This window comes from Nothobranchius furzeri, chromosome 2 (assembly GCF_043380555.1).
Source record: "Nothobranchius furzeri strain GRZ-AD chromosome 2, NfurGRZ-RIMD1, whole genome shotgun sequence".
NCBI lineage: Eukaryota > Metazoa > Chordata > Actinopteri > Cyprinodontiformes > Nothobranchiidae > Nothobranchius > Nothobranchius furzeri.
This window is the reverse complement of record NC_091742.1, coordinates 15,106,526-15,124,651: the sequence shown is the minus strand read 5'-3', so window position 1 is coordinate 15,124,651 and position 18,126 is coordinate 15,106,526. Positions and strand designations below refer to the sequence as shown.

The following is an 18,126-nucleotide window of genomic DNA, read 5'->3' as shown; positions in this document are numbered from 1 at the left end:
GCCCCTGGTAGGGTCTCCCATGACAAATTGGTCTTAGGTGAAGGGTGAGACAAAGAAAGGTTCACAGGATCTTTCATGGAAGTAAATTCAAAGAGTCTGGGATACCGGATGCTCTGATCTGGGGTAAAGAAATATCTATGTGTCATGGGATTAACTTAACCTTAATTTGTCCTTGTGTCTGGTGCAGGTGACGATTGCCTTGTCATATCAAACATTAATGATTACCATATACACATAAATCATTCAATGTAATACTTCATTTCATTTCAATGAGTAATTTAAGCACAGATTAATCAAAACATTATTATTATTATTATTATTATTATCATTATTATACGAATGATTAACTCATATAAGCTGAAAACAGCCGCTCTTATAACCAGGTGTGCACATAAGTGGTCCGCAGGTGCGCATGCGCAGTCAAAATAAACAATGCGCACCTGAAAAAAGCTGCAGCACGCATTTGCGCATCTAACTATGTGGAGGAAGGAAGACATTTCTGGAGCATTTTCAAGATGTCCAAGAAGCAAGCTCCATTAAGTAATTATTTTGGTGTTCCTCCGCCTCCAAACAAACGTCAGACTGAGTCAGAACCACAAAAGAAAAGAGTATTCACGGAGAAGTGGCTGCAGGAGGTCAGCGGGCTTCAAACAAACGATGAACACACAGATATTTGGTGCAGATTATGCCGTGTAAATCCCACCCTCGCAGACAAAAACAGCGCCTTTTACATAGGCACTAAAAACTTCAATCATCCAGCGTTTGATAAACATACTAACAGCAGAGAACATCAGAAAGTTGTTCGGGAAGTCAATAATGAAACTGAATGCAGTCAGGACCATGATGATGATGAGAGTCTGTAGAAATAAAAACGGCATTTATGCCATTTAAAAAACTTCAGTGCTCTGATATAGTAATTTTGTTAAGTGCTTTAAAATTTTTTTATTTTTTATTTTTGTTATCACAAAAGCAGCTGTTTACTAGGGGTGCAACGGTACAGGTAGCCCACGGTACGGTCCGTACCTCGGTACTTAGGCCACGGTCCACTTTGCGGTTCGGTACATGTTTGTGCAGAAGGAGGCAGCGTTTATTCCAAAACATGCATTTTATTTTTCTTCAGAGCGAAAACAGAATGTCACAATTGTAGAACATCAGTATATGAAATAAGTTAACATTCTCTGCATTAAACACCAACACCCTCTTTCAGTTATCACTTGTAAGTGATAATTACACATTGTGTTTTACAGTCAGACAATTCATTCATGTTATTTGAAAATTAGAAGGTTTAAGTTAAGCTGGCAATATATACCTGTTGTACTTATTGTTTTCAGACAAAATTAAAATATGTTGCATCATCAATGCGTTGCTCTGTTTTGTTCCTATTGTGAGTTAAGAATTAAGTGCTTTAAAAAATGTGAGGACCAAGCAACAACCATAGGTTCTCCCCTGAGTACCAACCCAAAAATATTATGTGCACCCCTGCTTATAACAGTCCAGTCCGACCTAGACAACCAGCAGGCTTGGCACAAAAGGGCCTTGAGAAGGGAACGGTTTGTTTATCGTGTGTTCCGAGCTGCAGAGAGCCCGGGCTGATGGAATAGCAGGATCCTGCAGATTAAAGGCAACACATGCAGACTCCTGTCTCCATGTCGACAGATACTGAAGGGGTCAAACTGTGCATGAAAACTGACCATTACTGGACATTACAGCCTTAAAACATTGTTGTAGTCTATTTCACCCTAACCAACGGTTTAGACTGGAGTATACTCGCTGTTTAACAACACATACGCGTGTTTAAAATGGCTGCCTCGTTTAACCTGCTTTGATTAGAAGTGTTGTTTGTGCGCGTCCCTAAAAATTAATGTAACGTGAAACCAGTAGGGAGACAGGCTCACCGTGATGCCTCCGTCTCTGGTTTAGAGGTCTTTCATGCTATCTTTAGCACCTCTGCTGTCTTTTCCTGTCCTGATCTCCAGATAAACCAGTTTCTGATCTCTTCAGTTTGTTTTGCTTGCACTCCACAAACCCGACTCTATCCTGTCTATGAACTCTACTGTGCCCTCTAGCGGAATCCTCCAGGAATACATTTCTTCTATTTTGTTTCCATTGTTGTAAAGTGTCCTTGCGCCTCCAGAAAATTTAGATAGGGGTGGCCAAATGGGGCCAAAGAAATTTTTGGGGTGGCACACCAAGTTGGTCCTTGTGGTAATTCTGGGAGGGTTTAGCCTGTGGCGATGTGCTGCATTGCTCCTTTATTTGTTTTTAAATACAGTTTGTATCCAAAACATTCAATTTATATTTTATAAACATTTCAGAAAAAATGCATTTCAGTCATTTAAAATGTTATTCCAAGTTTAATTTAAAAATTTTGTTTTTTTAAGGTTAATTCACCTGTTGCCGTGTTCACAAAAAAATATGGAGATAAAAACTTTTTAAAATGGTGAGCAGCAGAAACATGTATTTTTTAAATCTGATTATTTCTTTACTGTAACTCTGAAATGACCACACTGGCTCGGCTTCCTGACGACGGGCGCTCAAACTTGTTTATTAAACGCCGTAAAAACTACACACAAGAAACAGTAGCTTCAGACACTTAATTCTTTGAAGATAGATAGATGTGCTTTAACCAAAACAAAAACAAAACCTCGTGGCCACTTCGGAGGTCCAAGTTGAGTGCAATTAGTCTTCCACATTCTAAATTAACTCACAAAATAATTACAATACTATACATTACAAATATTCACAATATTATGCACACAAATACAACAAGTTACCTCAAACAACTGGCAGTGCAGATGCTGCAGATGGCTCAGACAAAGTGGTATGCGTGTTTCTTCATGCACGTACAAGTATCATCTCACATCAAATCTCGCGGTAACTCAGTGAGGAAAGATACCACTTGTTGCAAAATAAAACACAGATTTATGATACAAAACAATGATTTACCAGCAAAACAAATATATATTATATATTTTAACTTCTGGAACTTAATAAGAATATTTCTATGACACATTTACTGATTAATTGTATAATTTTTATTTTTCAATTATGTCTTGAATAAATAAGATCAATTTATGGTTTGACTGAACATTAATATGATTTGTTAACACCGGCTCTTGGGGGGGGGGGGGGGGGGGACGTGGCCACCCCTTGGGGGCGCCCTTGCCTTGAGTGTCATGAAAGGCACTTAGTGTTGATGTTCTGAGCTTTTCTCCATCTATAGCCTACTAACAATAGCTAATGTAGGAAAGGGTGGTAGAAGACTGTTTTTACATTTAGCCTGCATGGGAAACTAAATTACCGACTAACAATTAAACAGTTTGTGAGTAAACTTGGTATTTTACTAGTTAAGTAGACCACGTCATTACCTGTGAAACCTCCAAAGCCGAGGTAAACAGAATGGGAACTAAACCACATACCTTTTGGATACATGCTGCCAAAATCACGTGTGAAGAGTTCATAACCTAACTGGACCAACTTTGTGGAATGCATTCGCTGCTGATTTGGGTTTGAAATGCTCCCGGTGGGAAGGGTCGTGCTGCTGAGCTCGCGGGGGAAAAGTATATCAAAACCTATAATATTCACCACTGAAGCTTCCTATGGAAAACCAGGGTAAGGTTTTCGGGGATGGGGGTCGATTTAAAAATGTATCTGATTACTCAGAGGGTTTGTGATTAATTACTCTTGATTAATCGCATTTTAATCATTCAAAGAAATTCGTCCCAAAAGCTATTTTTATATTAAACATCATTTTAGTGAGGCACAGAATTAAACAACAAACGCAGACAATGTTGTAAACTCTCTTTAATTTCTGAAAAAATGGTTCTAATTATATTTCTATTCAACACAGGATTTTAGTAACATAAGCAAAGCAGGGCTTTATTGTGTGTGTCAGTGTAAGGTTTCGTCTTGCTTCAAATGCAAGATGTGATTAAATGTGTGAATGATTTTAATGTTATTTTAGTCCCACCTTTAGTTTTATGTTGTTTTATTGGAAAAGCTGCAGTTTTCTAGACTGTAGGGCTCTACTTTATTTATAGAGCGCTTTTAACACGGCATTAAAACCGACCAAAGCGCTGCACAAATAAAATAACAGAAATATTCACATATGCCATAAAAACTATTAAAAAGAGCAAAGAAAAACCACAAAACCCAAGGTGGGAAGAAGGATGATCTGGCTGCAGCCTTTTCTCTACTTCCCTTTTGGGGCCACAGTAGATCGGTTTTCCTACTGGTCAGAAGATCTAATCTGTTGAAAAATGACGTCAAACTAAATATTTGACGTACTTTACATAAACTGAGGATAAATGAAGACACAAAGAAACAAAATCGTGTTTTATTATTTCAGGCATTGGAGTAAAACCAGGCAGTGGCCTTCATCTTCATCATCACGCGTAGAAACGCCCTCCCCCTTACATCATCATCATAACACGGAAGCAGTTGAGATACCCCGGGGGAGCTGGGCGGTGCGGGGAGACACAACCGGACATTAACCACCGCTAACCGGAGACACCGGGCAGGTGGAAGCAGGTGCATCAACACAAACAACAACCGGAGGGACCGGAAGCATCATGGCGCTGATCCCCTCGCAGGTGCTGCGGGTCGCCATCCTGCTGTCGTACTTCTCCATCCTCTGCCACTACAAAGCCCTGGACATGCCGGCGCACCAGACCTACGGCGGCAGCTGGAAGTTCCTCACCTTCATCGACCTGGTGGGATTTACCGTCCCTGTCTCTCCGTTTTACCGTAAAATTAGCCTACGGGTAGGACGCAGAACACCGGCGGCGGCGCCCTCGGCTCGAGCTGCGCGGGTTCGGATGAAAGGATCCGGTTTCCCGCCGCTGTCTTTGTTCGGCTCTAGTGACGATAGGGAGGAAACAAAAACCGGATAGTTTCAGATCACGAACCTGAAATCACGTGTCTGATAATGCGTGTAGAGGTGAGCTGAACCGGAACAGGTGTTGTGCTGCTGAATGTTGTCGTTAGAGACAACCCCCCGCCGGGCGGCGTGCGCCAACACATGTAAAGTGTTCCGAGTCAGCTGTTCTGAGTTGTTCCTGAACAGCCTCTGTTCAGAGAAATGGTTCACTTCACGTTCATCTGGACTCACGATGGGGAAGGCTGTTGTTGGTTTAGCGTCCAGGAAACAGCAGAGAACATCCCCGCTTGCAGAAGCTAATGTTAGCATTAGCAACTCCACCACACAGCAGAACTCCTCCCAAACCTTAACCAGATACATGAGTGTTATGGTGACAGGATGACACAGAAATCGCTATGCCCTCTGGTGCGTCTTTTAAGATTCATTTATTTACCGTGTCACTTTTGGCAGAAAAAGCTAAAATAAAAAAGGAAAGTGTGTGTGTGTGTGAGTGTGTGTGTCGGCGCTAGCTGACTACTCATAGGAGTATCTTATTTATGTAGCGGAGAAGCACCTAGCAGACCCGGTGTCTGCTCATCCTCTCATCCATTGCTGACACACTATACTCTGGAGGGGTGAGAGAATGGGGGATGCCGACATCCTCTTCACCACTCTGCTGCAGCTAAAGGTCACAACCATCATGGTGAACGTGCTCCATCCACGGGAGTTTTATTACACAGTCAGGGAAGTTTAGGCGGGTTCTGAAATAATCTGCAGGATTTACAGATCATGTGACAGGATCTGGTTATTATTGCAGCATTTTTAATGAACTTATTTAGCTGCTTTCTAAACGGAGGCTACTTGTCTTTCTGATGAGGATCACGAGCTGCGTTCGTGCAGGACGTCTGATCAGCTTACAGTGACTCTGAGTTTGCATCATCTGTCTTCCATCGTTGGACATTTGGGTGTTCTCTGTAATCTGGCAGCTGCTGAGTCCGTCGCTGCTCCTCTTTGCAGGTGATCCAGGCCGTGTTCTTCGGATTGTGTGTCTTGATCGACGTGTCCAGTCTGCTGACTAAAGGAGCCGACAGCAGGGAGCAGGAGCGCCAGCTGAAGAAGCTGATCGGCCTGAGGGACTGGATGATGGCTGTGATGGCCTTCCCCGTGGGAGCGGTGAGGAGATGGATGCAAACATCCAGAACACACAGCCAGACCAGCGTCAGCTGCTAGAGGTCAATAAGTGAGAGAACTGTGAGATGATGTTGCCATGGTGACGCTTGGTGCAGATGGGGCTGGGCAATAGGGCGGTAGTAAGACATATGAGAAAAGTTAAGTATAAACCAGTCAATCATGTTAAATGTTGCTCCGCACCGACCAATCAGTGGTAGAGGCTGAACATGCTAATGGCTAATGTTTGTGTTGCTAGCTTAGCCTCCTGCTGCAGGTAACAGGTAGAACAACCAATAGAAAAGGAAAGAAAACGACGGGGGATGCGGCCAATCGTCATTTAGGGACCGCGTTGTTGTATTTTAGCTAGCTGCACCGCTAATGATGTTGAGCAGGTTTCTGCTTTATCTCCTGAATCAGGTCCCTCCTGCTGGAGCGGCAGGAAGTAAGCCTTTCTCAGAGGAGAGCGAGTGTAAACACACACACACACACACACACACACAGCCTGTGTGCAGAGCTCAGATTACACAGAACAAGACAGGATGTTCACCTCGACTGGTCTAAAACCTGCGTCGAATGTGTGTGTGTGTGTGTGTGTGTGTGAAGTCAGGCATCTTGAACTAGAGCACAGGTGAAAGGCAGGTAATCCCATCCCTTTTCAGTAGAACTGGTCCTGGCCTCTGTCCAACAATGGAGACACTTTGGACCCTGAGGCCATCCTCTCATGGTGCGTTCAGGATCCGTAGGACATGAGGCTTTTGTGATGCATCTCAGGAAAGTCCTGCTCATGCCTCACAGACATGGTTTATCTTCTAGGATTCTGATCCAACACTCAATTGAAACTTTATTTATCTAGCCAGTTTGATGCAAGGCAAAGTCCTTCACAACAAATCGGTACACATGAATAAGCTGCAGAGACTCGACCCTAATGTCCTCCAGTTAGGGTTGGGCAACGAGCATCGATTGGAACCGGTTCCAACTGTTCATTTTTCCCGGGATCGTTCAAAGTCTGTTTTTTTTTCGATTCCTAGTTTCGATTCCTAGAATGCTGACGGAAGAGGAATCCGCGGCTGATCTCCATGAAAAATTGACGGGATCTGCAAATTATGATCAACGCTTTTCAGAGCTGATCACACTGAGTTTAATGTTTAAAATCTGTTAGGTTGTTACTGACAGCAGCTACGTTTAAGTTTCACTTCCTGTTCTGACTGAATGCTGCTGCAGCATGGAGGTGTAGTTCTCAGTCATCCTGGACATGATCATCCTGAGAGTTTCAGCTGAAAACAGCTGGATGTTTCTGGATATGTTGGAGACATTTAGCCTCTCTCCCAGAGGCTGCTTCCACACTTTGGTTGTGCTTCAAGTCTTTTTGTTTTTTTCTCCGAAAACATGTTTGTGTCTAAATGAAGGCGATGATGTTGTTCATAGAATTAAGTAGGACCTGTGGTTAGCTGGCTCATTTAAAGCATGTCATGTCTTCAAAGAATCAGAATCGGGAATCGATAGGAACCGGAATCGAAACGAGGAATTGGAATCGGAATAGTTCAAAATCAAACGATGCCCAGACGCAGCTATAGTACGTAAATGCTGCAAATGTGATGAATGTTGGCGTTTAATTCTTGTTTCCTGTTTCCAGTTTGTGGTTTTCACCTTCTGGAGTCTCTACCTGTACGACAGAGAGCTGGTTTATCCCAAACTCCTGGATAACTTCATCCCCCAGTGGCTTAACCACGGAATGGTGAGTTCAGAGGTCACCCTGGGGGTGGGGGGTGGGGCTTATGGTGACCATGTTTCTCATGATACTAAGTTCTGCCTGTAATTAGAAAAAGAAATCAGCTTCAAGACTTTAAAATGTCCTGAAATCAAATAATACAATCGGATTATTCATAAAAGCTGGATCAGGACCATTTCCTCTGGATCAGGTCCGGTTCCTCCACAGTTAATCGCTCCCCCGCTGGCCTGATTGATGTGTTGGTTCGGTTCTGCATGAGGGAACATGTAAAGTTTATTTGTTTGGGATCGTTACTCGTGTGGGCGGATCATAAATTCCACAAATGGTATAAATCTTATCAGACGTGACTCTGGAGCAGGTCGACCTCGAACATCGATCGGCTTTGTTCTCCTCCAGGAGGAAGTTGGTTAATCAGCTGTTTACAGAAGAGCCGACCAACACCGGGCTGCTATCAGCTGGGTTTGGGACAGATAGTCAGGAGTGTGTGTGTGTGTGTGTGTGTGTGTGTGTGTGTGTGTGTGTGTGTGTGTGTGTGTGTGACATAACTCCAGGATCTTAATAGAATTCCATCTCTGTTGTTTAATGTCTGTTTTAATATTATTATTTATTTTTGCAGCACACCACCGTTCTGCCTTTCATCATAATCGAGATGCGGACAACCCACCACAAATATCCCAGAAGGCCTTGGGGTCTGGCGGCGGTGTGCTGCTTCGGTGTGGGATACGTTCTCTGGTAACTGGAGTTCCTTTTTCCCCACGCACTGTAAACGCCTCACGGTGCATTTAAGGAGCTGAGCTGAATTCCTGAAACAGGAAGTCGTAAAATAAATGGGAATTAGAATGATTATTTTTCTTTTCTGTTACGTTCAGGACGTGTTGGGTGCACCAGGTGACGGGGGTGTGGGTTTACCCGGTGCTCGAACGCATTGCGCCCTTGGCTCGAGTCGTCTTCTTCAGCGCTATGACGGCGGTCATCTGCGTCTTCTACGTCCTCGGAGAAATCCTCAACAGCTACATCTGGGTTCAGCCGCACACAGGTACGGACCGTCGGGAACTGGCATGACGGGGGAACTGCTGCTGCTGCAGGACGGCTGTTGGGTTGCTCCTGTCGTTAAATATTTTAGTTTAAAATCAAATTTCAGACTTTTTTAAGTTTGTTTTTTGTGAACGTAGTTTTAGATCGAGCCTCAAGGACTCTATTTCTCAGAACAGAGGCTGTTCGTTAAGTTTCTACAACAACTTTCAAACAGAAAAACATTAAAAAAACCTCCTAAAATCAAATCTCTTAGCTTATTTTCTGCAGGATCTGATTTTAACGTAGAAACTAAAGAAATCTGCAGGAAGGAGATGAAGCTCCGAAACATCTGTTCACACCCCCTCATCTGTCTGTGTCTTCCTCAGAAAAGGTCAAAGGGCAGTGACCCTCCTCCTTCTAGACCAGCTTCCAGCTCCATCCTAACGGAGCTTCCAAACCAGGAGCAGAACCTCTTTTCCAGGATGAGGAAAACACGAATGAACTGTGGAGAACGGCCGGTACCGGGAGGACACCGTCAGCATCAGACACATGATGTTGGGTTTTATTTTATTTATGTGGCTGAAAGCAGCCGCGTCGCATCATAAAACATAGGAGACAAATACGATAAACTACAACAAGCACGTCTTAAGCTTCTGCAGAATGTTGATCATTTGTTGTTCATCTCATGAGTTTGATCGGTTTGTGAAAAAGATCAAATAAAACCTGAGTGGAGACAACTTCCTGTCTGTGAAAACGCTGGAGCAGCTGCAGGTTTTAGCCTCGAGGCATTCTGGGAGATTAGCAGCACGTTTTTATTCAGCAAAAACGACGAGTTTTGAACATTTTATGTTGGGAGATGGAGGGCGCTTGATCTATCCTCCTGGTGTTGACCAGGCGGGTGGAGACGAACAGTCAGTTTTATTTGTGTTTGTAAAAGTCTAAACAAACTAGGTGTTCAGAGAATGTGTGTGTGTGTGTGTGTGTGTGTGTGTGTGTGTGTGTGTGTGTGTGTGTGTGTGTGTGTGTGTGTGTGTGTGTGTGTGTGTGTGTGTGTGTGTGTGTGTGTGTGTGTGTGTGTGTGTGTGTGTGTGTGTGTGTGTGTGTGTGTTTGCTCGTTAACACACTCCTCTCTGAGGCAACTCATTAAAACATTCAGAATCTCCTGTTCTGCCTTAATTAGCACCGACATTAACGAGCTGCTCTGAAGCTTCACAAACATCAGAGATTAAAAGTTCTGCTGGGTTTCAGCTTCTTACGTCCTTCTTGATTATTCTTCTCTCCTTCCAGGAGAAACGAGAAGTTAAAGCCGGTTTTAGGATCAAATTCCACGTTTGACGTCCATAGTCTCGTCCCGTTTCTGACAAACAAACGTGTTGGTTTCTGGTTTTCCTGCCACTGCTTGTCTGGCGCTCATGTTCAGCATCATTTTTATAAAGTGATGCATTTCTGCAGATGTGTAAAAAAGGCAGCAAGTTTGTAAACAAGTGAAAATAAGTTTGTTTTCAGCAAGATGAGCAGTTTAAAATGATTAAAAGAACAAGAAAAACAATATTTAAGTTTTTTAAAGGGGAAAAAGACACACACTCATGCTTTACTCTGAAAATAAACACAACTAGAGGCTGAGGTCAGCTGATTCAGCAGACTGCCACTTCAGATTGTTTTATCTCCTCAGACACACGCTGGACAAATAAGCTGCACGGAGGAAGATGAGATGAGGAGGACATCGGTGCAGTGCATAAGAAGTTTCTGTTGTCTGTGTTAATTACCCCAATGTGTTTTTATAGGGTGGTTTCTTAAGTAATTACACCAGACCCTGCTGCCTAACAGATACTGCTTGTTCTGTTTTTGTTCAACTTCTCCTCGGCTTATTGATTCTCCCCCATGTGACGTGACATTCTGTTATTGAGCTGCTGTCAGTTATGCTCTTTCTCATTCATCAACATGATGATGCATTGGTGAGTGTGGCCTGTGGAAAGTCATGGTTTAGTTTGCAAAGAACAGGTCCACTGTGTGTTACTGTTGTAGGTTTGTAAAAAAAAAAAAAACATAATTCAAATCATTTTTTTATATTTTCTTCAACAACAAAAACAAATGGAACCAATAAAACCTAACAATAATTCAAATCTATCTCCTCCACGGGTACACGACATTCAAGGTGACGTCCGTCCGGCGTCTGCCAAAATCCTTCCTTTGAGCTACAATGAACAAAGATGAAAAAGATAAATGCACTATTAGCTGCAGCCAGTGAGGCCCCACATCATTTTCAGTTATGATGGAAACTCACGGTTGACAGCCGTTGTCTCTGGGGGGTTCCTGCAGGTGGTCGTAACTGCGAGGACATGACCTAAAAGAAAACCAGTGACATCGTATTTTTAGCACATAAAAGAGCCGGAATTCCCATCTCTTCTCCCACTTCCTGTTTGAAAAGCAACAAATGCTGTTGCCTAGCAGACCGAGAGGGTGACGACACTAACAATCTAGGGTACCTCTTAGCCAATAGTGATGGCAGATTTAAATTCAAATGCAGTGCAGAGTTTTAACTGACAACGGCACAACACTGACAGTTTTAGGCCGAAAATTACAATTTTAACTAAAATGCACTAAAGTGCAAAACTATTGACTACTTATTCATTACTGAGCACAACACAAGCAATCTTTAAACATTTAGGTTTAAAATAATTTAATCAATAATATAATCAATCTTTTTAGCAAGCTATCCTCAACGCTAACGCCAAAAAACGAACTACAAGTCTAATTATTTTTTATTATTCAATAAAAAAATAAATAAATTTGACCTGACCGGACAGACGCCCCTTACCAAAAAGAAGTACACTGAAGTATACTTGAAGTATACTAAAAATGAATACAGTATACTTCAAGTTTACTTTCAATGTACTTATCAGAAGTATAGTTATCCGAGCACATTTTTGAAAATACTACTAAGTATACTTTAATACATACTTGCATTAAAGTTTACTTACATTTAGACTATACTTGTACTTGACTCTATCAGAAGTATATTTCACCAAGTAATGTATAAGTATACTTAAATATATACTTGTAAAGTTTACTAACATTTAGACTGTACATATCAGAAATATACTTCAAGTAAATTTTAAGTATACTTATAATTCTACTATTCTACTTGCATATTAAACTAATATATATATATACTTGGACTAAAGTTTACATTTAGATAATGCTTGCACTGGACAATATCTCGTGAAAAGTCCAAATCTGACATGGTATAAAAACCATTAGTAGTTGTATTGTTTTTTTTTTTTTTTTACCGTGTCCTGTCTGGCTGTGAAGCAAGCAGAATTGATGTCTGAATGCTGGTGACAAGCCTTACAGATTTATTCTCAGGTGGAGCATCAAAGCGTCTGCTTTTAACGTCACGCCTGATACTTAAAACTTTATTGTTATTGTTGTTGAATGCTTTGTAATTCCGACCAGACACGGAGACAGAGGTGAAAGAGAAAGGAAGAGAAAAGGTGGAGAGAGAGGAGGGGGGGGGGTTCCACAAAAATAAACAATGAACAAGAGTCTGCTTCTAGACCTGCAGAAAAAGACAAAAAAAAAAGGACACAAAAAAGGGACACAACAACAATACAACAAGATCTACCTATCACTGCGTCAACTTGATGAAAAAAAAACAACAAAAAAAAAACAATATATATATATATATATATATATAATCAACATTGCTTAACTGAAGAATCACGATAATAAATAACAATGCATTAAGTGCCCCCCATAGTCTTAAGACATGTGTTGAAAGTGCCCAAGCCCATACTTTTGAGAGCACCATGTGAGCACCTGTGTGTGTACACGCGCTTGTTTATTTAAGGTTTCTCTATAGGAGCGTCCAACAGAGAGTGTGAGGGACCACAGATCCGCCCCCCAAAGATGCGCAGGAGACGGGGGCAGCTCCAAGTCCCAGAGATCCAGGCGTTGCCCCAGAATGCAGGAACCCCAAGGAGACTGCAACCAGAAAGGCCCCCGCCCCCCTCGAGAGGCACAGAGGATCGCCCCGGGGGGCCACAACCAGCAGCCGGCAGAGTCCCTGGAGATATCAGCGGCAAGCCCACAGGCCCGCCCGCAGCCTCCCACCCCCTAGCCGGCCGAGCCCGGGACCCAGCGACCCGGGACCCAGGGGTGACCACCCCCGCCGGGGACCCAGCAGAGCCCAGGGACCCAGACCCCACCAGGCAGCCACCGGGATCTATCAGGCAGATGCCAAAATCTTAAACCCCCAGACCCGGTTGCCACGAACACTCAGGCAGACCATGGCACAAGCCCCCACACCAGGTGTGGCAGGGGGAGGGGGGACAAAGATCTATATCATCAAGAGAAGTTCCAGGAGAGGGAAGGACCCAAAGGCCCCACCTGACATATACATTCATACACAAACACAGTCACACACTCCCTCCCTCATGCTCACACATGCACATACAACCCAAGACTTACAAAAATGCACGGCGGACACTCACTCATGCTCCCCATACACACCCTATTAACTCTGGTCCCGGTACTGCTGCACATGGGGTACAACCATCACCGGTAACCAGACTTTGACCCTTTCTGCTGGGGTGCTGATGAGCAGGCTCCCCCGCCCAACGCTGAGCACAGCAACCCACCACCCCAGACCCCAACCAGACGGCCAGATCTCCCTCCTAGCCTCCAGCCCCAGGAAGCCTAGCAACAACAGAGGTGGCTAAGACCCCTAGTCTCCCTCCACCTGCTCCAATATAGTGTTGTGTGATCATGAGGTGTATTCCATGGCTGTGGTGAGTGGGCAGTGCGGGCATCATCCGGCATATGCCAGCTAATGCCACCGCACCACCCCACTTACACCCTCAGCCATCAGTGTCTAAGTGCGGTTTAAAATTGGAAGTGGGCACCGGCACTCGGGAGGAGGCTGAAATATCCCCCTGCCAAATGCTGTTGAATGTGCTCACTCCCAAGGCCCTAAGTGTGTGTTTGTGTGGAATGTCGTCAGTGGAAGTGTATAAGATGCAAATAAAATTGGGGGGCAGGTTGCCACAGGAATGCGGAAATGGAGTCCATACCCACACTCCCTGACTTGCCCACCCCCCAAGGTCCTATGTGTATGTTTGTGTGATGATGTGAGGGAGCAGGAGGAGAGAAATATGCGGGGATGGGGAGGAATGGCTGGTTGGGCTTAGCCCTCCAGGGAGCCAGCTCCCCTACTGGCCCCAGTAGGCACCTCTGTTGTCAAACTGCCACCCAGGGCATGGAGACCCCAGCCCATCCTGCCAGGGCCCAAAGCAGCAGCATTACAGAGCCTCACGGAGTCCGAGGGCACCAACCCAGCCCCATCCCAGCAGAATATCTATGCCCACCCCTGCATTTGCACAACTTCCAGAATATATAAGACATGGGACATCCAGGTAAGGTTTGGTCCTCCCCGTCCTGGACCTCCCCCTCCCCTGTGATGGAACGGCAGAGGAGCCAAGGTCTACCTGATGCCCCCGAACCCGGGCCAGGCACTGCTGAGTTTTCCTGCCTTCTTCCCGGCAGCATACATGTCAGGACCCGACCCCTAAGGCCCCGCCCAGATCCCCACACGGGGCCGGCCACCCCCAAACCCCGAGCCCCCAGGCCCCCACCCGGACCCACCCAGGGGTATTGCAGCCGCCAGGCAGTGACCCATGGCCGCCGCCAAGATCCCCAAGGGGCCCCACTCACAACCGCCAGCAGTCCACCCCCCGAGGCAACCCAAGCACCTCCAGAGGGGGGCAACAGCCCCCCAGTCCCAGACACCCCCCAGTGAACCCACCTCCAGGGAACATCCGGATACTCCAAACTCAGACCCCACACCCCCCCACCCACACCATCCCGCAGGACAACATCAATGGCCCCCCACCCTCGCTATGTGATGGAACCGATCAAAGGAGCCCAGAGAGATTCATCTGAAGTGGAAGCAGAGGCTATATCAAGTGCAATATGATCTAACAAAAGATTTCTATACTGGTTAATGCAGAGAGTTTCTCTATTTTTCCAATTCAAGAGGATAGTTTTCTTAGCGATGCATATGGCAGTCAGAACCACGTGAACCAAAGATGTTGCAATCGGGACATCGTGCAGCTGTCCCAGTAAACAAAGAGAGGGGGAAGTTGGGATATGACATTTCAGACATTTTGACAGATCCTCACATACTCTACCCCAAAATTCCTGGACAGGTGGGCAGGACCACAGTGCATGAATGTAATTGTCAGGAATGTTGTTTGTGCAGTGTGTACAGGTGTCAGACGACACAAACCCCATCTTGAACATCCGATGACCTGTATAGTGTACTCTGTGTAGAATTTTGTACTGAATTAATTGTAAATTGGGGTGTCTGATCATTTTAAAAGTTTTTAAACAAGTTTGGGACCAGAAGTCCTGGTCAAAGCTAACTGATAGATCCACCTCCCATTTTTCAATAGGGATTGCAATTTTATCGTCTATTTTGGACAGTGTCTTATATACTTTAGACAGTAGTTTGGGGGGTTTGAGATTATAAAAGTCTAATACCCTTGGTGGTGTTTGTAATTCTATTTTATTGAGCTTAAATTTTTGTTTGACTACAGATTTAATTTGGTGATATTCTAAAAAGCTATTCTTATCCATTCCAAATTGGGAGACTATTTGATTAAATGGGATGAAGTCCAATCCTTCATATATGTGTTCCAGGTATAGGATTCCTTTATTTTTCCAGTCCGGAAGGTTCATCATTTTGTTGTTTTGCAAAATGTCAGGATTGTTCCAGATAGGTGTGCATCTGCATGGTACTAGTGACGACTCTGTCATTTTAAGATACTCCCACCATGCTGTCAGAGAAGTGCTGATACTAATACTTTTAAAGCTTTCATGTTTTCTTATGCTTGAGCTAATAAATGGTAAGTCTGAAAGCTCTATCGTATTGCAAAGTGTCTGTTCTATATCTAACCAGGACTCATCTAATGGGTTATCTTGCAACCATCTTGGTATATATTGCAGCCTGTTGGCTAAGAAATAATAATAAAAGTTGGGTAAATCCAGTCCTCCTCTGTCTTTGGTCTTCTGAAGCATTTTTAAGCTAATTCGTGGAGGTTTATCCTGCCAAAGGAATTTAGTAATTGAGGAGTCCAGAGATTTAAACCAGTCAGCTGGTGGCTTGTTTGGGATCATCGAGAATAAGTCATTTATTCTGGGTAAGACCATCATTTTAATTGTAGCAACTCTCCCTATGAGTGATATTGGTAAGGATTTCCATCTTGCAAGATCATCTTCCACTTTCCTTAAAAGTGGGATGTAGTTTAGTTTGGTTAGATCTGCTAACTTGGGAGAGATATTAATTCCCAGGTATGTGATATTCCCATACTCCAATTGTGTATTAAGCAAATTGACAAATGAGAAATTAATTGGTAGAACTGTGGATTTTAACCAGTTTATAGAGTAATCTGAAACACTTGAAAAAGAGTTTATCAGTTCTATTGCTTGGGAGAGAGAGGATTGAGAATTCTGGAGAAAGAGTAAAACATCATCTGCATAAAGACTGATCTTATGTTCTATTTTCTTACACTTTATCCCTTTAATGTCTGTTGTTTGCCTAATTGCTGCTGCTAGTGGTTCGATAAAGATAGCAAATAGTGAGGGGCATCCCTGCCTGGTCCCCCTCTGAAGACAGAAGCTAGCTGATATTTGGTCGTTCGTCCTGACACGTGCTGTTGGTGAACTGTATAATGTTTGTATATATATATATATATATATATATATATATATATATATATATATATATATAATTTAGATGATTAATGATTTAGCTTCATATATAGTGGAGGACTGCCTAAATTTTGCAGACTAACACAGATCTACCTTGTGATTCAAAATGTTTGTTTTCTCTGTACTGATTATGCTTCCTGGTATGTAGAGCATCTGCGTTCCTATGAGCTGTCAGCCACACCGGCAAGCCTGTCTATGAATCTGCAGTCAGACTTCAATGATCCAACCCCACTCTCTGCATACACGATTGATGGCATGCTGCTGTTGACCCCCAAGAGGTTCATACAAGTGAGACAGAAGTAAGACCACTGGTGAGTAATTCTCATAATCTGCATTTTTGATGGCACATTCTAAATAACATGACTATATATGTATGTATGTATGTATATATGTATACAGATTTGTCTTTTAAAACTGTCGCTTTGGCACAGAGGTTGTTATTCATGATTGTTAACATTCAAAAAACTTATGAATGCCCTATGTTTTCTGTATTAAGGTGCTTTTAACTTAAGTATCTCTTCATTTCTTTATTACAGTGATGGCGGCTGAAGTATTTTAGAGAATCTGGCATCTACCATATATAGCTTCAAGGCTTACCCTAGTGACAAAGAAATAGCAATGGTCTTGTGAGCAAACATCATGTTTAAAAGAAGCAGGATCTGACAGTGGTTGGAATGGATGGAAAAACAGCATCAAGTTCAAAATGGGAAATTACAGGACTAAGAAGAGAAGAGCTGGATGTCAGGAGGTCTCCGTAAATGCTGGGAAAAGAAGCCAAAGAAACCCAGAGAATGAACCTTCCCATTCAAACATCCAAGCGTGCAGAACTTCATGCCTAACTTTCCTCAAGGAGAAGACCCCTCTAGTCTGGGCTGTATGAGGCAGGCTGTTGTGGAGGAAGTAAAGAAGACTGAGAGAAACCTATGTTTTATTAGCCGGATGATGCAGACAACATTTGCCTTGAGACGACAGATGAGTCATGTCCTGCCTTCCTGTGAAAGAGCTGATGGACCTCTGGCCTGCTCTTCATATGCCAGCTGAGGTAATGTGGATCAGCTCATCTGGTTTTATCTTTGACCATAGTGTTTCACATTGCTTGTAGCGTTGCCGTATTTCATTCATCATAAATTAATAATTGTTTTGATTGTACTGTTCTTTCATTAATGCAGGTGTATGCAGAGTTTCAACGAATCACGAACCAGAACCTTCCTAACACCTTTTATGCGCAGCTAGATCGCCACACTCCTCATTTGATGGCCTTATTCATACAGGAAGCTTCCAAAACTGGAAAGACTGCAAATGCTTTGGCTGACATTTTCAAAGCCCATGATGCACAGGTGAATATACAATTTACAGGTAATGTCTTTATGCTAAGAGTATTAGAGCCACTGAAGAAAAAAAAATAGAATTCTGAGAAAATAAGTCATAAATCTGAGTTGAATCTCGGAGTTCTGACTGGTACCTAAAACAAAAAAAAAGGGAAATTGGGGAAGATTATGAGGGATGATCAGAATTCTGACTTAAATCTTAAAATTCAGGCTTTTATTTTTTTGTTTGTTTTGATTTGGGTTTTTTTTAACAAAAA

General features: G+C 43.3%; 1 protein-coding gene and 1 long non-coding RNA gene across 3 annotated transcripts; one reads left to right on the top strand and one right to left on the bottom strand.

Moving 5' to 3' along the window:
- Nucleotides 1–4,403: 4,403 nt before the first annotated feature.
- On the top strand, nt 4,404–9,508 carry aig1 (androgen-induced 1 (H. sapiens)). Of its 2 annotated transcripts, XM_070548797.1 has the most exons (6): nt 4,416–4,712; nt 5,876–6,031; nt 7,662–7,763; nt 8,374–8,489; nt 8,627–8,793; nt 9,158–9,508. In XM_070548797.1, the coding sequence occupies exons 1-6, from the start codon at nt 4,572–4,574 to the stop codon at nt 9,175–9,177; spliced, it is 702 nt and encodes a 233-aa protein (XP_070404898.1). In that variant the 5' UTR covers nt 4,416–4,571; the 3' UTR covers nt 9,178–9,508. The 2 variants fall into 2 exon arrangements, 1 of the variants encoding a protein (XP_070404898.1); XR_011519241.1 differs by lacking the exons at nt 8,627–8,793; nt 9,158–9,508 and having other exon boundaries at nt 4,404–4,712; nt 5,876–6,090; nt 8,374–8,487.
- Nucleotides 9,509–10,794: 1,286 nt separating this feature from the next.
- LOC139066337 (uncharacterized) lies at nt 10,795–11,145 on the bottom strand. Its single transcript, XR_011519242.1, has 2 exons — nt 11,056–11,145; nt 10,795–10,966 (listed from the first exon to the last, which is right to left on the bottom strand). It is a non-coding gene; the product is annotated as an uncharacterized lncRNA (long non-coding RNA).
- Nucleotides 11,146–18,126: the final 6,981 nt, after the last annotated feature.

Coding starts and splice junctions, on each gene's coding strand:
- aig1 (XM_070548797.1), top strand. CDS start 4,572: ATGGCGCTGATCCCCTCGCAGGTGCTGCGGGTCGCCATCCTGCTGTCG. Junction 6,032..7,661: donor TGGCCTTCCCCGTGGGAGCG/GTGAGGAGATGG, acceptor TCCTGTTTCCAG/TTTGTGGTTTTCACCTTCTG. Junction 8,490..8,626: donor GGTGTGGGATACGTTCTCTG/GTAACTGGAGTT, acceptor TGTTACGTTCAG/GACGTGTTGGGTGCACCAGG.